General features: G+C 36.6%; 2 protein-coding genes across 3 annotated transcripts; one reads left to right on the top strand and one right to left on the bottom strand.

The window, feature by feature from the left end:
* Positions 1-3,489: 3,489 nt before the first annotated feature.
* On the bottom strand, positions 3,490-4,146 carry LOC133880135 (uncharacterized). Its single transcript, XM_062319022.1, has one exon. It carries the CDS (start codon positions 3,988-3,990, stop codon positions 3,622-3,624), a length of 369 nt encoding a protein of 122 aa, XP_062175006.1. The 5' UTR covers positions 3,991-4,146; the 3' UTR covers positions 3,490-3,621.
* A 3,309-nt stretch (positions 4,147-7,455) lies between these two features.
* LOC133879455 (transcription factor TGA2.2-like) lies at positions 7,456-25,724 on the top strand. Of its 2 annotated transcripts, none has more exons than XM_062318026.1 (12): positions 7,456-7,623; positions 8,255-8,436; positions 9,530-9,633; positions 10,552-10,628; positions 10,739-10,936; positions 11,210-11,287; positions 11,374-11,433; positions 20,830-20,907; positions 21,141-21,192; positions 22,761-23,032; positions 24,419-24,667; positions 25,280-25,724. In XM_062318026.1, exons 2-12 carry the CDS (start codon positions 8,339-8,341, stop codon positions 25,424-25,426), a joined length of 1,413 nt encoding a protein of 470 aa, XP_062174010.1. In that variant the 5' UTR covers positions 7,456-7,623; positions 8,255-8,338; the 3' UTR covers positions 25,427-25,724. The 2 variants fall into 2 exon arrangements, with proteins under 2 accessions (XP_062174010.1, XP_062174011.1); XM_062318027.1 differs by lacking the exon at positions 7,456-7,623 and adding an exon at positions 7,760-7,920.
* Positions 25,725-25,784: the final 60 nt, after the last annotated feature.

Genomic DNA, 25,784 nt, shown 5'->3' with positions numbered 1-25,784 from the left:
TCTGAATTTTCTTGTTTAGTTATTGAGAAAATCTAACTTTGGTTTCTCATGTTTATAGACCTGGGTATTAAACCCACCCCGCCCCGTACCCCCACCCTGCATCACCTCGCACCGCACGAATTCTTCATTTTCCGTGCGGTTTGCGGGTACAATTTTCACTTCCCGCAGGGGTGCGGGACAGGGCAAAAAAAGGGGGGAAACCCCCCATGCTCACCCCTATCAACAGGCTGCGAAAGTTTTGTAACAAAATTATAGACTAAATACTTTCTTTTAGACTTTCATATAAATGTTATAAATTACAATTTGTATTTCACACTTATCCTATAATACTAATGTGTCAATTTAAATTTATATTTTTAGACACTGATCTAAATGCTGATTAAGTCTGCCGTATTAGCATTGTAAAATAATTATACGATAAAAATGTAAATTTGTAGCATTATCCTTTTTACAAACCCTTTTTTTTTTATAAATAAATTAGGGAAAAGTATACATAACCCCCTCAAACTATCACCTAATTGTCAATATCTCCTCAAACTACCAATTATATCAATGTCCCCCTCTAAATTACCAAAATATGTTGTCCCTACCTAAATTACCAAAATATGTTAATATCCCCCTAATGACAAAAATACCTAATAAATTATTATTTTTTTTTTAAAAAAAAAAAAATTGATTAAAAACAAAAATATAAAAAACAAAAGTTATAAAAAAAAAAAAACTAGTTTTTCTTCTTCTTTTCTTTAAATTTTTTTTTAATAATTTTCAGTTTTTTTAAAAAAGAAAATTCCCTTTCTTTAATTTTTTTTAAAAAAAATTAATTTTTTTTTTAGTTTTAATTTATAATGACATTTTTGTCTTATTAGAAAAAAAATATTAGGGTAATTTTTGTCTTTTTATTTGTCTTAAGGTGGATATTTACATTTTTTGTACTTTGTAGAAGGACATTGGTACAATTGGTTGTTTGGAGTGGCATTGACAATTAAATAATAATTTGAAATAATAGGAATACTTTTCTCAGAAAAATTGTAAAGGCATTTTTGGCCTTTTGGGGGATGGACGCGAGTGAGGGGCAAAATGGGTAAAGTTGGGGCGGAGTTGATGTGCTTGGGCTATATTTGGCAAAAGGAATGAAGCTTTTTCATTTTCAATTTAAGCCGTCCATATGGAGGATGTGTGAAAGATTCTTATCCAAGTTCAAGGTAGTACATATCTTTCGGTCAAAAGTCGCAGCTTCAAGGAAGTGGAACCGTGAAGAAGAAAATGATAATCATGGAGGTGAATTGGTGATAAGGGCGATGGTCTCCATCATTTTTAATACAATATTGTTTTCTTGAAATTCGATGTTTTATTATTTTCTAAGGTCATCCAAGGTATTTAAATAAGGGAAAAATAATAATTAATGTTTTAGAGGTCTTTGAGGTATGATAATTTTGTATACATTTCATTAAATTTATAACGGTGTTCACACGTCGTACCAAATGATAAGACGACGTGTGTCTTATTTAATAAAAAATAGAATAAAATTATAAATATAAAGGAAAATGGAAAAAGAAAAAATCAAAACACACTAGAGGTTGGGTGATTGACGAGGCCACTGTAACCGTTGGGTGGCCACTTAGGCCATCCCGTGTAACACCTCGCACGAAATTAAAGTTAGGGACATCCTAATTAATGTCCATGTGTGTTTGGTAGAGTTGGGTTGGTTCTAAATCTCAAGATTGGGAGAAATTTTGATTTTTTGACACTTAGGTTAACTTCTCTATATATCGTTCAAACAACAGGTAATGGTAAACTAAGAATGTCGTTCGAACGGCCCTCAAACCGTCCCAAAGGTCCACCTCATAAAAACGTACTAACAATGTATTTACCGTATGAATTATTGGTTTCTTTTAATTGGCTATATTCTGGTTAACAAAAACGCTTTCATATCATGGACTTTCCTATCAAGGACTTTTATAACAAGGACACCGTATTTCCAGAGTCTTCCAGAATAATATATATTCATTTATGGAAATGACTAATAATGACAAGTATCTACACATAATATCTCTTAAGAAGGCAAGTTCCTGTTAGAGACTCTACAACTTAGAAAGTCGATTTTTCTTATAGCTCGTTCGGACGCCCAAATGCTAGAGTCCGGACGCCTAACTTAGAAAGTCAAAATCCTATGAAGGTTCGATTGGCGCAGCTGACGCTGAAGTCCGAAAGCAGAAGTCCGGAAGAAGTCAAAACGGCCAAGCAAACGCGAGCCACAGAGAGCACCTGTCTGCATGAAGATTCGGATGCAAATGTGATGACTGCGGACAGTGGAAGTACTTTGTGCAATTGTCAGGACGCACTTCAATTTTTGCCTGAAGTTGCAGGTTCAAACGTCGCCTATGAAATATGAGTTTTAGTAGAATTATGATTTATAATGCCATATAAAAAGGTTCATAGGTTGTGTATTTTTTAAAATTTATTAACTGAATTCTCATTGTGTTAAGAAAATATGTTTAGACATAGATTGTTAGATGTACTGACTCTCTTAGAGTTTTATTTTATTGTTTTGTTCAACCGTTTAAAGTCTAATTTATAGATGAGCTATAAGTTAAAGGAATCCATTGAAGAACTCTTCAGGTATGAGGTTTAATTGAGAGGCGTTTACGTATAGGTACATGTCAGAGTTAAATGTACGACTACTACATTGGGTTATGTGAGTATGACTCGGAGTGGTTTTTCTTTTTTGTACAAAGAGTTTCCACTTTGTAACCAAAATATCCGTATTCTTTACTTTTACGCTTTTATGTTTGGTTGCATGTTTTACGGTTGATTATTTAGGAGTCTATATTTTTCATGAACGATGACAGTCTAAATAATCAAATATAGTAATTTCAACACACGTTTCGTGAAGGAGCTTATATAAGGATCTAGGTTGAACCCTAAACATCTCATTTGACCTTTTTCAGCCCACTCGAACCAGAGAGAGAGAGAGAGAGAGAGAGAGAGAGAGAGAGAGAGAGAGAGAGAGAGAGAGAGAGAGAGAGAGAGAGAGAGAGAGAGAGAGAGAGAGAGAGAGAGAGAGAGAGAGAGAGAGAGAGTTTTTGTTTTCAAAGAAGAAAACAAAAATAATTAAAAAATACAAATCTAACGTGGTAATACCACGGGCATAGGGATTTGGGTGCGGGAGTTTATGTGTAAGTCTAGCACTTTTCTTTTAGAAATGAACCAATATTGGTTATAAGCACCAATAATTATCACCAGGTCATTATTAGAGTGTCATTAAAAAGCATTTTGCAAAAGGAAAATTTCGAAGTTAGGTTGGAGTGAATTAAAATTGAAGAGGAAATAGTCTTATTTATATTGAAAGCGTATGACCATTTGGTTGCATCCCCCAATTCCCCAAAAATTGTTTAATTTCAAATTAATTAACTAAGCATTTAAGCCTAGCCATTTATGTGAAGTGCTTCAAAACAAATCTTCAATCTAATACTAAACTAAACTCAAGCATAGATAAATATCAAAGAGCTATAATTAATTATGACTTATTTATTACACACAGAAAAGTAGAAACTCAAAAAAAAAAAAATCTATAAAAAAAAAAAAACTAATTAAAACTAAACAGCATATATGCAACATTTTTTACATTGAATCGAAGCCTCTAAGCATGTTCTGTGATGGATTGAACGAAGACTCAGAATATGGCTGCAGCAACTTGAAGTAAGAATTTGACAAAGGGAACCCAGATGCCTCATCAACCATAGTCCTGAACTGTTGATCAGTAGAGCGTTGATGATGATGACAAGCGTCTTCATGATCAGCACCATTAACCTCCGCATACCGCGTCGTGTCGGAGTCCTGGCCGGTGAGCTCCTGCACGAGATCCCGGAACTTGGAGGCGCTCGTCTTCACCTTCATGGGGGTGGATATGTAAACCACCTTGATAGGCTTCTTGCTGATCCTTTTTGCCTGCCTTTTGCTGCTCACGTGGTTAGCACCAAGCACATCCATGGCTGCCAATATAAGCTCATAAGTCTACAGCCTACAGTTCTTTATATAAGGGTACGGTAAAAAGGTTTTTGCAATAAGTCTTCTGGTGGGTTTCCTCGAAGGGGCTAAAGAAAGATTTTGATGGAGAAAATGGAAGGCAATTGGAAAATGGAGCAATAGAAGATTCCAATGGAGGGGATGCTTCCATGACCCGTAATCTTTATAGGGATTGATTGTTTGTGTCATCTATGATTGTGACTTGTAATTCATTGAATCATTGTTAAAGAGGTCAAATTGGATAAAGTCACGTGCGCAGCCTCCTATGACCAGGAAATAATTGGTGCACGTTGGAGCAAGAAATTACACAAGTGGGGTATCAAGTTTTGGTGGGTTCCATATGGGCATCGTGGGTTGAATGTGGCCTATTGGGTCATGTTGCAAAAGCTTTCAAAAATCAAATCTAGGCTATTGAAAATAAAAAAGTAAAAGATAGAGAATTAAATAAGAAAAAAAACTGATACTTGTTTGTGATTTGAAGGAATTTCTGTCAATTCAGCATATTAAATTTATACATGTAGTGTAAAATACATATGATTTCTCACATATTTAAATGTGTATGTGATAATTCACATTCTTTTGTTAAAAATAAATGTAAGAATCGTATGTATTTTGGACACATGTTAATTTAATAAAATAAATTTTCAAACCTAGTTAAAAATAAAACTTTATCGAGATAATAAAAAATTGGAAAGATGGTTGAAAATTAACTCAATATACATTGATAAATAAGTTAGCAAATTTTGTCTTTAATGGTGCACTTGTTTGAATACGTGGCCTTCTCATAAGATGCGCACAATAAATTTTCTAGAGGCGGCTGCATATACTATGGGTTCCTTTCGGTTTGCGATTTTAAAAAATACAATTTAAAATAATTATTTTAAAATGTGCGATTTGAAAAAAGTGATTTTTAAAAACACAGTTAAGCATTTGGCAAAATCTCTGTTTAACCTTTAAAATCGTAAATTAGCCTTTAAAAAAAAACACAATCTTACCTTTAATTTGAAAAAACAAATTTTACGCGTTTTCAAATTGTAATTTTTTAAAACGCAGTTCTCAAACGATTTATGTTATTGGTTTCCAGTTTGGTAACTAGCTCTGATACTATATCAGAATCTGAAAATGCATAATCGAAATAGAAATAGAGAATGAGGAAGAAGATGAACTCAAAGAGAAAATATAATGAATATCTAATCTAATTAGGTTGAGAATGAATTATTACAGTTAGGTCTGTATTTATACAAACCGGAAACCAATAACATAATTACACGTGTGTTAACTAAGATGACAAACTGGACTAATTCATAACTAGATTCAAACTAATCTAGTACATTTTCCTATTCAAAATAACTTTCGACTTTAGTATCGGAGTGATTTCCGCCGACCCTTGAAAAGATACTTTGAGCTTATCTTTCCTTATTTGGTAGGTGGTTTTAGTTTAGGATTTGGTATAAGATGAACTGGTTCTTCACAAGGGCTGCCTAGCATTGACATATTGGCTTTGAAATACTTGAACAACACGTATGGATTTCCAATATTGACTTCAATCAACTCTCACGGATCTCACTCATACACGTGATTTTTCATGGTTTTTAAGATAAAATCCTCAATATTCAAAAATAAGACAAAAATTCATATAATTTCTTCTATTTTTATTTCTCCCAACTCTCTGAGCTATTCGATTTAAATGAGATTACTCTAAAATATTTACTTATGGACCAAGCAATCTCTTTTATTTCGTTTCATGTCTTCTTTACCATATGATTCTTCTGGAAGAAAAAAAAAATAGGGAATGGTCTACTCATTATATATAACTAATTTGATTATTATTATTATTATTATTGAATTTAAAACACTTTTTTGGTTTGAAAGCTGGTTTTAGTTTGATAATCTTTTATTAAAAAATAAAATAGATTTGTAGTTACTTGTTTGAACTTGAGTCTGGTCAAATTTGATTCAAGACAAATTAATTAAGTTGTTCTTTTAAGGTGTTACTAGGTTGTCTTATTTACATAGGATTCTTATACATTAAGCTTAATCAAAGAAAGTTGCGAGACCCACTTGCCTTGTATTGATAAGTATAGCATCTTAGGCTACTTGTTATTTATTTATTATTTTTTGAGTGAAGGCCACTTGTTATGTATGGTTCATAATCTCTTTTCGTATTCGGTCAAAATTTACATCTTATTCAAATAATTTATAATTTTCTCGTTGTAATTGCTCACATTTTTATGTTATTTGGATAATGTAAGAGCAGTCTCACCTGGCAAAAGTTATTTTGATTAGCCAAAATGAACTATATCTGGCTCAACAAAATGCTGAAACGTTTGATAATATGTTACGGTGTCCACATAATGTGAAGAAATTTTTTAAAATCTCTAATTAACATTCTCTCTCATCTTCAAAAATAATAATAAAATTGTTAAAAATAAAAATTTAAATAGAATAGTAAAAGTTAATAACTATAGAGGGTTTATATAAATACTTTAAAGGAATAACTTCACTTGTAATTCTTAATATTTCATCACTTTTGAAATAAGGTATCTGAATTTTAAAACGTGTCAATTTAGGGTATTCATCTTTCAATTTTTTTTTTTTTTTAAATTTGAACCATCAATTAGAATTTTTCGTTAAATCCTATTAAAATTTAAAAAATACTAATATTTTTTTAGGAAAATAAAAAAAATTGCAAGGATTTAGATGTTGGTTCGAACTTAACGAATTTTTTTTGCAAAAATACTTATACCTGAATCTTTGATTTTTTTTTTTTTTTTAAAAAAAGAAAACACACGGGTATTTTGTGAATTTTAATAGGATTTAACGAAAATTTCTAATGAAGGGTTGAGATTGAAAAAAAATTGAAAAATAGATACTTGAAATTGATACGTTTTAAAGTTTAGGTACCTTATTTTACAAGCGATGAAAATTCATGAATTATAAGCAAAGTTTTTCATAGATTAAAATAATGGGTAACTAAATAAAGAAAAATGATTTTTTTAATTAAAATTAGGGTAAATTTGTTAAATCGACGCAAATGCAATAAATAGGGATTAGGGAGATCCTTATCCAAAGATTCCTGCTCGCGCTCACATGGTACTCAATGAATAATTTCAATTTTTATATCATGGGATTGTAGCCGTAGGTGCAAAAATTGAAATGGGGTCCCACCACAAGATCGTATCAAAGGAAACAGAACATTGAGGGATTGGTTATCTCATACTGACGTGGCAAAACGGCAGGGGGCAACGTCACCAACTGGTTCTGAAACCTACCGCAGACGAGCAAAACACCCAAACTGACGGTGAGCCTTATTGCCTTAAGCCTAGATTGGTCGAATGCTTACTGTGTCTCTCTGACACAGTAACAGCGAAGAAAACTTTGTGAATATTTTTTTTTTAAAAAAAAAAACAGAAAAAAAAATTCATGTCAAAGCACTAAGCATTAGAAAAAGCAAATAAAAAACCATTAGTTCTCGGCAAGTGGAAGATTTCTGCAGAAGAGGACGTCTAGAGATTGGAATTATCCAATCCCTTCCTCTATTTCTCTTTCTCACTAAGTCCAACGATACGCAGACTACCATCATCATCAAAATCCCAGGTGGGTTTGGTTCAAACTTTGCCGTTATTCGAGTAAATTATGATTTCCATGCTAAATTTACTGTGCAAGTTAGCGTAGGTGATTTTGATCTTCTTAAGCTTGGAATTAAGGGGCTCTTTTTAGTTTTTTTCGTTGATTTGGGCATCTGGGTATTGTTGGGTTGGGGCCAGATTAGTCTGACTTGTCAGAATTGGAGAGTTTGACTTCGAAGAGCTTCTTTAGTTGGATATTCTCGTAGACTTGGGTCTCCGAGTATTCTTGGGTTGGTGCCAAAGTTTGTGTGCTTTTCTCACCTCAGTAGGTGCATTTGACTTCCAACTGCTACTGTAATTAGGGATTTTTTTTTTTTTTTTGTGAAGTTTGATTTCTGGGTATTGTTGGTTTGAGTTTAAACTTGGGTGTTTTTTAGGCCCCAAACGGTGATTTAATTATCAAGGGCTTCCGTGTTGGGGTTTTGGTTTGGGATTCTGTATGTTGCTGTTTTGGTACTTGTTAGTGACTACTGACCTATGCATGTAATCTTCAAGTGTTTCTGTAATTACTGGTTTTCTGTGTTCTTGTGTTGGGTTTAGCTATTGGATTGTGTTTGGTAGGTTTTAAAGTTTTTTTTTTTTTTTTTTTGTGCTTTCAGTTTTTGTAGATTGGTTTAGGGAAGGGTTTTGGGGTTTCTTCTTTGTCTGAGGGGTAACTAAGGAGTTGACGACGATGCTGATTTATGGAGAGTAGAGCAGTTCGGACTGGTGCAGAAGATGAGACGGGAGCAGCAAGAGTGATGCCGAGCTTTGATTCTCAATTACCTATTTCCAATGCACTGTATATTTCCTCTCTATCGTCACTCTATGATCTATAATCTGATTTTTTTATGAAGTAATATTTTTCCCTGTTTTTGTCCTTCAAAATTCTCACTGCACTGGAACTCTCTGTTTCATAGTATGTTTAATGAGTATATTCTATTTCTCATTTCTATGCGTTATTAACAATTTAACATAGTTCTGTTAAAGACAAACTTTTTTTTTTTTTGTTTGTGTTTGTGAGAATTTGAACTTTATTTACATTTCTGTAAATTGAAAGATAATAATTAGAATCATTTATTCGGAAATTTTTATGTTCGGTTATTGGCCAATGACACGAGTTAAATGTTTGCTGAAAATTACATTTTAAAGTGGTTAGGATATGAAAAACGATTGAACCAGAATTATATCTAATTTGATATTGCAGACACCTACTATTCTTGAGGTGAAAATAAACTGAAGGTGCAGATATAATCCTTCATAACATAGATGAAGTACTTTTCTTTCAAAGGGCGTTTTATAAATTCTATAAATTCCTTGTTCATTTTCCGTAGTGTTTCTCTCCCGTATGCTACTTGTGTACTTGGTTTCCAAACCCCTTGGTGTTTTCTTTTAACATATTTATATTTACCAAAATATGTATTTACTTTCGACTAGCTCGTTGAATTCAGGTAGCTCCAGTTAATAATATTAGGAGTTTTGGTTAGTGGTGGCATACAATCTTTGTTTCTGATGGAGCAGAATTAGTTAAACACCTGAAAATGTTCAGAGTTGTTAGAGAAACTTTAAAAAACGAATTGAAAACAAATTTATCACAAATAACAGATGTCAACAAGTTAAGATTTATAAAAGTCATGAGCGATATGTTTCCCATTATTCTCTTTCTTTTCAAGTTAATTAATTCAAAGCATTTCTAGTACTGCTTTTCACATTTTGCACAAGTTTCCTCATTTCTTAACTTGAATATGCTAATGTTGTAATTCGCATTTTGCACAAGTTTTCTAATGTTGTAATTCTGGAAAGCTTTTGATGAGTATAGTATCCTGATATGACATTAGTTTAGTGTTCTTGAGCGTAACAAGTTGGTTGGCTATAAATTGGAGTATGGTTTTCAGTTGCACAGAGGGAAATACAATCCATTCTTTTCGCATTTCTGATTTCGGGACATTTGAGCAGTCAGTTGGATTTCGCCTAGAGAATACTGCTGACCTGAGTGGAAGTAAGTATTCATTAATTGAATTCACATTGATTTAATTAAGAGAAAGCATGTTTAGTTGGTTTTATTATTTTATCTGTAGGATAGGAAGAACTGTTCTGCATTGGCAATCTTAGTGGCACTTTGCTTCTTGACTTTGCACAGAGCTTTTATATATATATATATATATATATATATATATATATATATATATATATATATATATATTTATAAGTATATATTCTGAGCAATCCATTAATATATATTGGGAAAAAGTACACCAAAGTAACATCATAGTATGTAATTTTGAAAAAAATGTAATGAAAAATCACGTGGATCTCTTTTACAATGATTTATGGTCCAAGAAAATCAAGAATAAAAACAATACCCATGAAGACTGTCTATTTATGTAATCCGCGACAACAAAGTATATTTAGAATAAATTTTGTTATACAGGAGAAAATAAGGCATAACTCTCTTTACTGGTGATTGTTTCTTTTTCTTGAATGGAGCTTTCAATGAAAGAGTAGAGAGAGACATATGTTGTCACATTGAGACAAAAGACTCATTTGATACAGAGAAATCAAGCAAGAAAAGTTCAACTGAACTGCAGGAATCCTTAATTCAATGCAAACTATGTACCTTTAAAATAACAAAAATAAAAAAAAGATACAACTGAAGATGTTGTATCTAAAAGATGACTTTACTAGCTTTTATATGTAGCATGGAATGATGGACCTGACATTAATTTTAATTAGTATATTCCAGTTAGTATATTAATTTTAACTAAGAAGAAGAAACTTCAGGATAATACTAGTAGCACCTGACATTATTCCAGTAAAAAATAATGTCCCTCTCTCTCTCTCTCTCTCTCTCACACACACACACACACACACACACACACACTTTTCTGAGGAGGAAGTTTGTATGATGTGCATGCAGATACTTTGTTTAGTTCTACTAAAGTAAGTACTCAAGCGGTTGCTTCTGATCCCCTTCATATTGGCACTTCCGATAAGGTGAGTTCTTTATATTAGTAAGCTTCCTTATTTGGAGGTTTAGGTGACTTCAAATAGCCGTACATCTTTTAATTGCTTCTATTTATGTGTTTTTATTGTGGCCAAAACAGTCACCAACTTCACGTGATATAAATCCATCTTCATTCCGAGGGGAGCGTCAAAGGTTGCCATTGGAAAAGGGTCAACCATCAAATCTGGTTTCTATATCAAGTGGTAATATAGAGAACTGGGAAGAGTCCAACATGGCTGATGGCAGTCCTAGGACTGATATCTCAACAGATGTGGATACAGATGATAAGAATCAGAGGGTGATGTTTCTTTCACCTCCTGTTGCGATATGTTATTTTCTTCCTTTTAGTTATGATGAATTTTCTCTTGTACATTCTGCATATCTAGAGTCCTAATTAGATAGTACCGAATATCAAGAGTGATGTTGCATAAGTCTATGCTTTGCAGTTTAGATTCTTAATAGTTCTCTTGTTTCATGAGCAGAAGCATTCTTCTTTTGTACTCGTTGGAATATCAGCTGATATTAATCAATCTAGCTGTGATTCTGACATTTAGGCTCTGACTTTGTGCAGTTTGATAGTGGTCAATCTCTTGCTATTATTGCGGGTTCTGATTCCAGTGACAGGTCAAAGGATAAATCAGATCAGAAGGTTATGTATATTCAATTGTTTACATGGATTATATGTGTACTGATTCGAGAAGGGATTCATGATCTTTTGCTTGATTGTACTTACAGACTCTCCGGAGGCTAGCTCAAAATCGGGAGGCTGCAAGGAAAAGCCGATTGAGAAAAAAAGTATGGGCTAATATCTTGAGTGTTTTGTTCTGTTGTTGTTCTTTCTACAGATAGCCATCCTTTTTCTTTTACTTCTTATATTTCTGTATTAGTAATGAATACATCTCAAAAACACAGGTACTACTTTTTGGCAATCAATTGCCCTCAAGTAATTTCATTAGTTCTAAGTTTTATTGAGACCAAGATCATTTACATCTTTGTGAATTTTCTTTTCATAAGAGAATACTACTATTTCTCAGGTTTTTTAGTTGGAGTTCTGTTTATTTCTGGAATTCGGGCTACTTTCTATACATTGGCACTAGAACAGTTTTATGCTATAAATAAGCATAAAATAAGTTGAGGTAGCCTAATCTGGTCTAATTGTACCAAGCTTGATCTAATCCTAGACTAACCGTTGAAGAAGGAAACCCACGACTGAGAAAGGAAACTTACGTATTGAAGAAGAGAAGTGATAAGGAAGAAAACGTGTTGAGGAAGGAAAGGAAAGTTACGATATTTGTTATGTATTTTCCATAATAGGCTATAAAATTTTCTATTTAAACCCGTTTAAGTGTATGAAGCAAATCATCAGGAATGAGACACCTTCCTTTCTTTGCTCTCCAATTTTTCTGTCATTCTTCAATTTAATATTAGAGTGGTTGTAGTTTTTTTTTTTGTTGTTGTTGTTGTTCGTAATGGTATCGCCAACACACAGAGACCGCCTTGGGTGTATGCTGATTGTCATAGAATTATTTATTTATTTTTTATTTTGTTGAGATTCTTCGACAAATCTTGGGGCGTCTCGGGTGAACCTGTGCCATCAATGTCATTGGAGGACTGGAGCCGATTGAAACTTTCTCTTCTCGACCGGTGTGTGTGCTTGAAGGAGATTTTATGTGGGTGGAGGAAGCTCAGTGGTTTGATCTGAAGAGAACGTGGCTTTCAGATGCGGTGGCAAGTGTTTTTGGCGCCATGTCTGATGTTGGAGGAGATACAAAACGACAGGTTGTTTTGTGAACACTAGATTGAGTCATGTAGGCATGAAGAAAATGACGTGTTGTTTACCTGGAAGCTCACTATAGGTAAGTTTTCCTAAACAACAAGTCGTTTAGCGTAGGAAACAAAAAAAATGGAAGAAAAAAAGGTGCTCTATTTTATTTTATTTTTTTTATTATTTGATGTATTGTTTAACTTAAATAATTTGCTGAGCCCAGTTGTGTAGTGGAGCAATTTGTTTGGTTGGATGTCTGATTTAAAAATGTTGAAGACAAATCAGACCGGAGAAATTCACTAGAAAGGTGTAGAGTCAAGTGACCTCCCATTGTGAAAATCAAACACTCCAAATCACAACTGTGAAATTGGATGGGCTAAACTGTCTCGCTTGGTCACAATTTGCCCAAACCTATTCAAAAATGGGAATTGTAGGACAAATCGATGAATTGAACATCGGATTCATGGAACGACTCAATGAGAGTTGTCTGTCGCAACATATTTTCATCGGCTTTGAGCACTGTGGTAGGAACTAAATCACTATTAGAACTTCTAGACTACATGTGCCGCTGATGCTACAGAAATTCAAAAAATGGTTGAAGAAGGTCGTATCTATGAGTTTCTAGCAGGGTTAAATTCTGAATGTGATCGGATTCGAGTTTAGATATTGGGAAAGGAGCCTCTTCCATCTCTTTGAAAGGCATTTGTCTATCTTCAAAATGAGAAGAGTCGCAAAGGTACCATGCTCCACTCTTCTTCCCAAGGATGATCAGCCTTAGCGACCACATCTCATCGTACGAGAAAAAGGAGATTCTAAGAGTCATGATAGTGGGAAAGTCATTGATGTTTAGGATGAGAAGGACAAGTTGATTTGTGATTAGTGCTATAAAACATGCCATACTTGAGAGACTTGTTGGCGACTCCATGGTCTCCCTACTTGGGGTAGAGGAGTTCATGTTGGTGGAAGTACTCGGCCTCGAGCTAATCGTTCTTCAACCGTTGATCAAACTCCTACTTCAAGCTCTCCTACTCCTCACAGTGGGTCTCTCAGCAAGGAAGAATTGGAAACCCTCCGTTGGCTGATGTCCCAACCGGAACCACCTACTACTGCATCCTCTCACTTTGCACATTTAGGTACTTTAGTTGCATCCCTAAATGTAACTTCCACTGAGGATATATATTGACAATTCTGATGATCCTTGGATAATTGATTCAGGGGAATCTAACCATTTGATTGGTTTATCATCACGTTTCTCTTCGTATCATCTTTATTCAGGCAAAGAAAAAGTTAAAATAGCTGATGGATCCCTGTCACTATGTCTGGCAAAGGTTCAATTCCTGTAATTGCATCTATGTCTCTTTCCTTTGTTTTATATGTGCCTAATCTTGAGAATAATTTGCTCTCCATTGCTCGAATTACAACTGATTTGAATTGTCGAAGAATTTTTTATTCACATTATTGTTGCTTCTTGGACTTAGTCACGGGGAAGATGATTGGTAGTGGTAGCCTAAAGGATGGTCTTTAGTTTCTGGACTTGAGAGTTAAGCAACCTGGCTGGCTTAAACATGCTTACCACATTGCACGGAGTCATGACTCCATGGCGATAATCTGGCTCTGGCATTGCAGATTGGGGCATCCTTCTTTCACTTTGTTACAAAATTCCTTTGTTTTCATAGAATAATGTTTCCCAATTTCAATGTGATACTTGTGAATTGGCAAAACATCATCGTGGATAGATGTTGTTTGTGCAAGAGAGATGGAGAATGAGTGGACCACCTTCTTTTTCACTGCGATGTGGCTTCCACTATGTGAAATACCCTTTTTAACTCGATTTGGTGTGTCTTGGGTTATGCCTAGAAGAGTTATCGACTTGTTTGCCTATTGGTGGAAGTCTATAAGGCCGAGAAGTGCTGCAATTTGGAAGATGGTGTCAATCTGCATTTTTTGGTGTATTTGGAAGGAAAGAAATCTTAGGTGTTTCAAGGATTTAGAGAATTCAATGGAGGATATTTTAGCTTTGTTTTTTCATATTCTGCATCTTTGGACGGTGGCTTTTTTGTCCCTACTGTTGATTAGTTTTATCGATTTTCTTGTCCGATTTTCTCTTATTAGTTAGGTGTTTTCTTTTGTATACTTCCAGTGTACTTTAGGGTGCCTTATGCTTTCAATAAGACTAAATTTACTTATATAAAAAAAAAATCATCGTGTGTCCTTTCCAGCTCGTGGTAATAAAAGTATTGAACCATTTGCTATTGTTCATTATGATGTATGAGGCCCATCACGTGTTGTTTCCCTTTCTGGTTTTCGCTGGTTTGTTACTTTTATTGATGATTATTCTTCCACCACTTTGGTGTGCTTCTTGAAGGAAAAAAGTGATGTTTCCGTACATTCCATAAGATGATTTGCACTCAGTTGAGTACCTCCATTAAGATTCTTCATTCGGATAACGGAGGAGAATATTTTTCTAGTGATTTACAATCATACCTTCGGAAGAATGGTATCGTACATCAAACAACTTGCGGTTAAACCTCACAACATAATGGCGCTGTTGAGCGAAAGAGCCGACATCTCCTAGAGGTAACTCGGGCATTATTGATATCCATGCATGTTTCTAGTCCTACTAGGGTGCAGAGCCTTCCGCCTTCGCTCCTCCCCTCTCAGGGGCTTCTGAGTTGGGGGAGAAGATTTGTTCTTCTCTCCCCTTGTTGCATAATTCGTTCTTCCCTTTTTCAGTGGAATGTTATTTTTATGCTGCAAATCCAGGATTGAAAGATGGATATGACCCTTTCTTTCTTCGATCGACTGTACTCCATTTCCGCTCGACATGGAGAGGGTGACAGGTTAGTGTGGAATCCATCTAAAAAGGGTTTATTTGAGGTGAGATCTTTCTATGAAGAGCTTATTTGGAAAGATGGCCCATCAGTTCCATCTTTTTCGTGGAAGAATATTTTGAGTGTTAAGGCTCCAACTAGGGTGACTTTCTTCGTTTGGTCAGCAGCTTTGGGCAAAATAGTGACGCATGATAACTTGCGTAAGATGAATGTTATAGTGATTGAGTGGTGTTGTTTGTGTAAGAAGAGTGGGGAGTCTATTGATCATTTGTTGTTTCATTGCGAAGTCGCCCGGGATCTTTGGAGCTACATTCTTATTTTATTTGGGGTAGAGTGGGTTGTGCCACGAACGGTGTTGGAGTTGTTGAATAGTGGGGGGCGGCGACGATTAGGTATGGTCGTGCTAAAGAAGCTTGGTGGTTAGCTCCTCTGTGCTTATTGTGGTGTATTTAGCAGGAGCAGAATGCGCAGCTCTTTGAAGATGTAGAGACATCTATGGTGGAGCTACGGAAGCGGGTGCTCAATATGTTATATATTTGGATAGTGTCCCATCATAGCATGAATGTTTTTACTTGTATAGATTTTTTTAAATTATTCTCTGTTCGTCCCTTTTAAGGGTTCTCTTGTATACTTCCTGTGTATAAGGGTTGCGCCCCTTTACGCTTATTTTGTATAAATTGCAATTACTTATAAAAAAAAAAAAAATTATCGGAGGGCTAGGGAGCTCAAGAAAGGTCATTCTGTGAAGTGGAATGATGGGTTACTTTCAGATTCCCTGGAAGCTTCGAAGATGACTGTCGGCTTTGTTGTTAATAAGGTTATGGTTGCAGAGCCTCCAACGAAGAAGGTTGCAGAGTCTCTAGTGAAGCAGGGCCTACTTAGGAAGGGGTTTCTCAACCCTCACTCGACTGTGTCTATCACTTCCGATTCGCCTCGGGAGGTCATCGATGTCGGGGTGGTAGGACCTTCCTCCCCTTCGAGTGGTTGCATCATTCCTTCATCCGTTGAGGGAAATGGATTCTCCTTATCTCGGGAATGGCCTGTCAGTTTTGATCATGACGGGAAAGATTGTGGTTTGGGAGGACGACCTTGATTGTTGGGATGGATTGCCCTTGGATTGGGCGTTGGATGGTGCTTTTGGGGAGGAGGCCTTGGCAATTCGGGATGCCATGGAAGAAGAATTTCAACGAGATAAGATGATTTGGCTCGCATTTCGGGATGTGGAGTTTCCTCTTTACCTTTAAAGTATCTTGGTCTTCCGTTGGGGGCCTCTCTTAAGACTAAGTCCATTTGGGATGATGTAGTTGGTAAGATTGAGAGGCGGCTAGCTAGTTGGAAACGGTTGTATCTGTCTAAGAGTGGTAGAGTTACCCTTATAAAGAACACTCTCTCCAATCTTCCTACGTACTTCCTTTCTCTTTTCCCTATTCCCTCTTGTGTGGCTAATCGTATAGAGAAGCTTCATCGAGACTTCTTGTGGGGAGGTGTAGGTGAAGAATTCAAATATCACCTGGTTAGTTGGTCTAAGGTTTGCTCTCTTATTTTAGAAGGTGGTTTGGGCATCCGGAATTTGAGTATCTTTAATAAGGCTCTTTTAGGGAAGTGGTTGTGGCGTTATGCGCATGAGAGTGAGGCTTGGTGGAAATCTATTGTGGATGCAAAGTACGGTTCTTCTCCGGCTGATTGGTGTTCCTTAGACCCCCTGGGTCTCACTGAGTGGGGCTTTGGAAGAACATTAGAGGGGTGGAGTTTGTTTTGTATCCATACTAGACTTATTTTGGAAAATGGGTCCAGGATCAGATTTTGGAATGATGTGTGGTGTGGAGAGATGCCCCTCAAGGAAGCTTTTCCAATTTTGTATGACATAGCTTTTGACAAGGATGTGCTCGTTGCAACTCATTTGGTGTTGCAGAACGGGTCCTATCAGTGGGATGTTAGCTTTTTTCGAGCGGCCCACGACTGGGAGGTGGATATCTTGGCTTCCTTCTTCTCCTTATTATACTCCACCAGAGTGGATTGTGAAGGGGAAGACTAGCTTTGGTGGTCTCCTTCTCACAATGGGAAATTTGATGTTAGGTCTTCCTACAAGGCACTTGCTTGCAAAGAGGCACTTCACTTCCCCTGGAAAAGCATTTGGCGGACCAAGGTTTCCTTGAAAGTGGCTTTCTTCGCTTGAGCGACAGCGCTAGGGAAGATCCTTATTTTGGACAATTTCAGAAAGAGGCGTGTCATTGTGATCGATAGATGTTGTATGTGCAAAATGAATGGGGAGTCTGTGGATCATCTTGTTCTCCATTGCGAGGTCTCACGCGTTCTATGGAATGCCATCTTCAGTCGCTTCAGTTTGTCTTGGGTTATGCCTCTTCGGGTGGTAGATTTATTTGCTTGCTGGTGGACGGGTGGTCGCTCTCAGAGTGCGATTGTGTGGAAGATGGTTCCTTGTTGCTTTTTGTGGTGCTTGTGGATGGAATGTAACGATAAACAGTTCGAGGACAGAGAAAGAACCATTAAAGAGCTCATTTCCTTTTTCTTTTAGTGGTTGCTCTCGGAGTGCAGTTGTGTGGAAGATGATTCCTTGTTGCCTTTTGTAGTGCTTGTGGAGGGAACGTAATGATAAACAGTTCGATGACAAAGAAAGAACCATTGAGGAGCTCGTTTCCTTTTTCTTTTATTTTTTGTACTCTTGGACGGCTATTTTCCTTGCCCTTTTAGTGCTTAGTTTTAATGTTTTCCTTGTATTGTTTTTTTCTTCTTCTTAGCCGCCTATCTTGTATACTCCATGTGTACTTGATTGCGCTTTGCGTTTTTTAATGATATCACTCTTACTTATAAAAAAAAAAAAATTATGGTGGCGTTAAAGCTTCCTCTAGGCGTAGAAAAGGCGCTCACATGATGTAGGGTTGTGTGCCTTGGTGGGTTTTGTGGGTTGTATCTCGGGTCCTTGGATTTATTTCCTTGTGTTTTAGTTTGGGTTCTTTTGTGGGTGCTTTTGTTTGGGTTCTTTTGTGGGTTGTTTTTGGGTGTCATTTTTTGGCTTCTAGGGTTTAGGTTCTGTGGATTTTGTTGGGTTTTTGCAGGTTAGCTTTGGATTCTCTTGTGTATACTACCTGTGTATGAAGTCCAATAAGAATCTCCATGTATACTTCTTCCTAGGTCTCCATGAAGAAATGTGTTATTTACATGAAATTGCTGGATTGGCCAATGAAAGTTTTCTGCCAATGAAAGCAACACTCTAATAGAGTTCATCTTCGCCACGGGAGCAAATGCCTCCTCATAGTCTATCCCATAAGTTTGTGTGAATCCTTTCGCAACCAATCTAGCCTTGTATCTTTCGACCAAACCATCAATTTTATGTTCTGCTATAAACACCTATTTACATCCTACCACCTTCTTTCCTTTAGGCAATTCAACTAGGCTCCATGTGTTATTTTTATAAAGAGTTTTCATCTCTTCCTTCATTGCTTCCTTCCACTTTGGATTCCCAAGTGCCTCATGGACACTTTGGGCAATAGACGCATATGACAATTTTGCAAGAACAACACAATAGGGTAATGAAAAATTATTGTAAGACACGAAATTGGATATGGAGTGTTGAGTACAAGATCTAACTCATTTACGTTGGGCAATTGGAATATCAATATCATTAATTGCAAGTATAGATGTCTAAAATGGGCACATGATTACTTGAGTCAAGAGTCAATGATTGGCCGAGAAGCTGAAGGATAGTCTTATTCTTTGAGCATTAAGAAGAAACTTGTAGTCCTACTAGGGTGCAGAGCATGGTGCTGGAAAAGTTAGCACACAAGCCTACTCAGAATGAAGAAAGTTTTTTTCTTTTTGATAAATAAATTAAGTCTTATTGATAGCCTAAGGCGCTCCTAAGTACACCGGAAGTATACAAAAGGAATCACTTAACTAGAAAGAGATAAACAAATAAGGAAATTGACATAACTAAGCGACAGTGGGGACAAAAAAGCCACCGTCCAAATATACAAATTATGAAAAAACGAAGCTAAAAAATCTTCCATGGAACTCTCCAAGTTCTCAAAACACCTATTATTTCTTTCCTTCCAAATATACCAAGAAATGCAGATTTCTACCAACAAGCAAATAAGTCGATAACTCTTCTAGGCATAACTCAAGACAAGCCAAATCGAGTAAAGAGAGCATTCCACAAAGCAGAATCCATATCGCAGTGAAGTAGAATGTGGTCCACTAATTCCCCATTTCTCTTGTACAAGCAGGATCTGTCCACTGTAATAACACGTCTCTTCCTAAGATTATCCACTGTAAGGATCTTGCCTAGGGCTGCCGTCCATGCCAAAAAAACTGCCATCGAAGGAGCCTGAGTCCACCACACACTCTTTCATGGGAAACGACTACCTTCAGAACATGCCAAGGAGCTAAAGAAGGACTTGACCTTGAACATATCTCTTTTGGAAGAGATCCGCCAAAGCCTATCTTCACGACCTTTACTCACAATGATTGAGTGCAACACCTGGAGGAAAGAAGCAAAGACATCCACTTCCTAATCATGCGCCTCTCTAACAAAGCTTACGTTCCACTGATTGGAATTGCCCAAAAGCTCCATATTATCTGCAACAGAGGCATTCTTCGCACGAGCAATACCAGATAGAATAGGAAAAGCTTCATTCAGAACCGTATCCCCGCACCACAGATCATGTCAAAATTTTATCTTAGCCCCATGCCCCACCTCAAATCTAGCAAAACCAGAGAATGTCTCCCACCATTTCCTAATTTTCTTCTACAACCCCATCTGAAAGGTACCTACAGGCTTTAGGGAGCACTACCCACCCTACAAACTGCCAAACTTGGAGTCTACCGCAATTCTCCACCAAGCATCTCTCTCAATCCCATACCACCACAACTATTTACCTAACAGAGCGCAATTGAACATCATCAAGTTCCTGATACCTTGTCCTCCCTTTGAAAGATGAAGATGACATCCTTGATACCCGGAATGAAGAAAGTGAAAGATGACATTCTGCATCACGTGTTTTAAAGCAAATGTACTAATTATTGTTGTCTGATTGTCTTTTTGCAATATACGATTGTGATGCAGAATGGTTTAGAATGTTTGAGGTTATGGAAGGTAGTGGAAATCTGCAGGGTAATGACAAAATAGAGAGGAGATAGAAAAAAGAACTTGGCTTTATAGGCCATAACACAAAACATTCTCAGTAATGGGATAGTTCCATTTAAGCACCATGGAACATATGGGTTACAACTAATTTACTTTACTGGCAAAAAAACCTTTCTTAAAGGTAGAGCAGCTAATATAGAAACCATTGGTTGACCTATCACAGTTGAAAGGCAAGCTGCAAAAATAGAAAGTATACGTAATCAATCTTTGTAAGTACCTCTCTAGGCTTTTAGTAAGTACAGTATTGTTACATGTGAGTTGGTAGTAATGTTGTTGTGCCACATCCTTGCAAGCTTTTGATGATTTGGGGCCTCTATTGCCAAAAAAAAAAAGAAGCATGTTCCATATTGTTTGGCCGTGGAGCGCTATTGTTGCATGCATCCCTTGTTTCTGTGAGCTCCCTTTATTGACTTGCATCCATCCTGGTGTAGGCGTATGTCCAACAGCTCGAGAGTAGTCGTTTGAAGCTGACCCAGCTAGAGCAGGAGCTGCAACGAGCAAGACAGCAGGTTAGTTTTGGTTATGTTTTTCATCATTAGATTGCCCAGTGGTTTATTCCTTTTTGGTAATTAAACTCCTTGTTTGGTGTGCATAGCTTGTATATTTTCTCATTTCTTTTAAAAAAATTTGGACCCTGGTCTCTCTGGCTTAGTTGGTAAAGGGTTCTTAGGTTCGTTTTACCAACCAAAAAGGAAAAAAAAGAAAAGAAAAGAAACTTATACTTTGTTTTTCTCTCCTGTAGGGAATCTTCATATCAAGCTCTGGAGACCAGGCCCATTCAATGAGTGGAAATGGTATTCCTTTCTTCAACTTGATTATTCCCCACTCTCCTTCAGCATTGTTCAATTTTACAAATTTGTTGTTGGAACTAACTCATGACAATTTACGTAGGCGTGGTATTGTGGTGGTAGAGTGGTGTGTTATGTGTAAGAAGCATGGGGAATCCATTGATCACCTTCTTCTTTATTGTGACGTGGCTCGGGTTGTTTGGAGTTCTTTTTATAGCTTGTTCAGGGTGGAGTGGGTTATGCCTAGTAGTGTCGTGGATTTATTGAGTGGGTGGGGTACTTTGTTGGGTCGTGGTATTGTTAACCGTATTTGAAAGCAGGTTCCTTTATGTGTTTTGTGGGGCTTGTGGCGTGAGAGAAATTCTAGGCTTTTTGAGGTTGTGGAGGTACCGGTTGGGGCTCTTAATAGATATGTGATTCATATGTTATATCTTTGGGTGTCGGCGCATAGCCTGGGTAGTATGTCGTTTGCTGATTTTTTACTTTCTTGTTTGTTTCTTTCCTCTGATTAGGAGCACTTATGTATACTTCCTGTGTACTAGGGTTGCGCCCCTCTGCTCTTTTTAATGAATTTTTTACTTATAAAAAAAAAAGTTAAGTTAGACAGGTTCCTGATGGTTGCAGGATGAGTTTTGCGTTGTGTTGTGTTGTTCTGACAAGTTTATTTGAATAACAAATTTGGGGTCTTAATTAATTTATCTTGTGAATGCACCAACTCGCCAATGCTAATGCTTAAATAGAACAATTATGAGCTGTATCAGAGTAATTTGGTGCAGACTTTCATTGAACTTTGCAACTTTCATCCATTTTCTTAATCAAGAAAAGTATGTACTTAAATTCTCCACTATACTCTGTTTTTTAGTGTCAACTTACTAAAATTGCGTTCTCTTTCTCTCTCTCTCTCTCTCTCTCTCTCTCTCTCTCTCTCTCTCTCTCTCTCTCTCTCTCTCTCTCTCTCATGTGTTCAAGCTCTCATCCATACACACACACACGTATGCAAGATTGGTTTTTTTTTTTTTTTCATTTTTTTATTTGTTAGCTTCTAGCGTCACATTTGGATGTGCATGTGCAATGGACAGAGTTGCTTAGGCAATTGTTGGAGTTTCAATAGTGGAGTGATGGTCAATGTAGTCTTGGTGATGATGCTGGTTGTGTTACTGCAACTTAATCGAGTGTAAGGCTGCATCGTGATGATGTTGGAAATTCTTGGGGTCATAAGCACAGAGAGGTTGGGTGGAAGGATAGGGAAGAATGGGGTGGAATGGAAAAGGGGGTTGTGGCGCGGGGAGGGGTGGGGGGTGGTGGCCCACCTTAATTTTTTTGAGTTTTTGTTTCATTTAGCTCCCCTCCATTGAATTCATTGATCTCTATTAACCTGACTTTTTATTGTGGATAACCAATGCTACATTTTATATTGTCCAAATAGGCATTGTAAATGCAAATACATTCCATGTGCATGTGGGCAGGCAGAGACTATGATGTACTTTTTTTTTGTCTTCCAATTTGATCCTCTTTCTATTAGTTAACTTTCATTACATGAGGTAGATTATCTCTTTAGCTGCATCCTTTTGCAGGAGCCATGGCATTTGATGTAGAATACGCAAGGTGGATGGAAGAGCAAAATCGACAAATTAATGAACTGAGATCAGCCGTCAATTCCCATGCAAGTGATGCAGAGCTACGTATCATTGTTGATAATATCTTGGCGCATTATGATGAGATTTTTAGGTTGAAGGGTATGGCAGCCAAGGCTGATGTTTTCCATTTGTTGTCTGGCATGTGGAAAACACCTGCTGAGAGGTGTTTCTTGTGGCTTGGTGGTTTTCGTTCGTCTGAGCTCCTGAAGGTGAGGTCATTTTGATGTTTTGATGGTCTCCATGGGTTAGGGGTGGTTCTGGAAGATTTACTGGAATTTGGAGAACTTATAAAACGCACTGTAATAGTAATTTTACCTCGAAAATGGAATGGTAAAATCCTTATTATATATTTATTTGTAGTCTCAATTTATTGTAATTTAAGTGGTGAGTCTATTATATGATGAATCTATTGGTGCGAGTTTTATGTAGTGCAGCTAAGTAGTTCTGCATTTCTTGGGGTTCAGCTTAGGATTTAGATAGATTACTACCTCGCAATTGTTGGTGCTTTTTACCAAATAAGAGAAAAATTGATGCTACAATTATTTTTAGGCCCGAACCGCACATAAAGACTTGAGCTTTTTGATATTGAATGTATTAATCTTTTCAATGGTCCACGATTTGGGTCAGTAGTTGGAAACATGGAGGCCCATCTGGAGTGTTGGCCCAATCCTAGTAGGTTAAGCTTTTAGATCTTGCATGTATTCATCTTTGGTATACTTTCCAAAAGAGATGCTGTCTTCTTTCTTGTTTAGGTTAGCAGAACTAACATGGTGAGATGTTGTGAAACTCTGACCAGATTGGTCATTTAAGCTATGTGCACCAGCAATCATCACTCTTCGCAAGTTCTGGGAACAGTTATCAGCAGTCATGCTCAATGCAATATTCCTGCAATTTCTAATTATAGGTCATTTTATCTTTCTATATTTATTATTCCATTGATTAAAGGTCTGAGCTGCGAACCAGCAACTTGTTTTTTAAACTTTGCTGGGATATTTGTTCATTTTAACTAATATTTTACTGAATCCTAATTCGGTTTTGTATGTGATATTTTGTGTTATCTCTTGGCCCCCCCCTAATATGGATAGAAACTAGTCCAAATAACTCGAATTATTTCTTGTTAGTTATCTTATTTTTCATACTTGAATCCAACTTACCTCATTTTTTCTTCTTTTTTATCACCCGTATTCTCTGATATTCTCGATCTTAATCCAAAGTAGCTGACTAGTCCATAAATAGGGTATTCTCTTGGGAGTTAATGTGGACTTCTAAAGTCTGCATAGTTACTTGTTCATTTGTATTTGCATATATCTTGCCACTTGGATTCTGCTACTTAGTTTGCATTATCATTTGTATAAGCACCAATATTTTTTAACCGAAACTTGGGAGTAGGTCAAGTTATAATTTCAACGAGGCATAACTGGTGCTATGCATAATTGCCTCTTCTTTCATTTGCCTTCATCAATTCTCCGACTAAGTTGTACCATTCTGTACTCTTGCATTCTTGTTGGTTGGTTTTGTAATTATATGGATATTTTATCAGCAAAGTCCCCCCCCCCCCCAACAATATAATTGAAATGACTGTTTTTTGGTTGCAGCTTCTTGTAAATCAATTGGAGCCTCTTACAGAGCAGCAACTGATGGGCATTACCAACTTGCAGCAGTCTTCCCAACAGGCGGAAGATGCATTATCTCAAGGGATGGAAGCATTGCAACAATCCCTGGCTGATACATTGTGTAGTGGAAATCTTGGTTCCTCAGGTTCATCTGGGAATGTAGCAAACTACATGGGTCAAATGGCCATGGCCATGGGTAAGCTAGGGACCCTTGAGGGGTTCATTCGCCAGGTATTTTCTAGTCCTTTTTGTTTTTCTTCTCCCCCCCTTCTTACCTACTGCATTAACTCACACAGTTCTGTTGTGATCTAATTTTGCAAGTTCCTTTTTGTACTACAGTTTTGACTGTCATGGACTAGAAACCATAATTTTGTTGTAAATTCTTCGCCACAAAAATTGGAAATGCCGAAAGAGTAATGTTATTCTTCACACCCATTTATCACACTAGATGACGTAATGCATCTTAAGTGGCCTCCCATGTTAATCACTTAAACAAAAGGAAAACCATTTTAAACACTCAACGGCAATGGGTGTAAAATGGGTGTGAAGAGTAACATTATTCAATGGAAAAATGTTAGATGCTAGAATAGTTAGACGTTTTTGAAATATGTAAATAAATAATTTGAGGTTATTCATGTTTCTCATAGGAAAATATGTGTTGAGTTCTCTAATATATTTATAAAATATGGGATTTATTGTCATTATTAGGAGGTTAGCACTTAAAAAAGAACAGACATTCTAGGAATTGTAGTCCACTTTTGTTTTCTTTCATTTTATTTATTGTTGGTACAACCTTTTCAAGTAATTTTTTTTTTCTTTTTTGGGGCTTGCTATTATAATCAGGCTGACAATCTCCGGCAACAGACGCTGCAACAATTGCACCGTATATTGACAACACGCCAGTCCGCCCGTGCTCTCCTTGCGATAAACGACTATTTCTCCAGGCTACGTGCTCTTAGTTCCCTCTGGCTTGCCCGCCCAAGAGAGTGAAAACCTTATTCTCCAAAGCTAATTGGTAAAAGTATGGATCCTGAAAAAAAGAAAAAAGAAAAAAAATTCTCACTGTCAATTTGACCCTCTAATCCAGTACTGGTGGTACTTGGTCATCATTACAATTTTCTTGTGCTGTAGTCGCAGAATTCAGGTGTATCATGTATCAGTATTGCCTTGTTCATCATATTTAAGTCATTGTATGATCTAGAAATGTTATTGCTGATGAGCTACATGTATCTTGTTTGTTATCAATAATAATGTTATTATTTATGCCATGTAAGTGGAATTTTTGAAACTGGGTATGAAATGTGGAGCCATGACCATTGTGACTGTTTTATTATGGAGCTTTCCCATC

The sequence above is a fragment of the Alnus glutinosa genome, chromosome 10, assembly GCF_958979055.1.
Source record: "Alnus glutinosa chromosome 10, dhAlnGlut1.1, whole genome shotgun sequence".
In the NCBI taxonomy this organism is placed as follows: Eukaryota; Viridiplantae; Streptophyta; class Magnoliopsida; order Fagales; family Betulaceae; genus Alnus; species Alnus glutinosa.
This window is presented reverse-complemented; position numbering and strand designations above follow the sequence as displayed.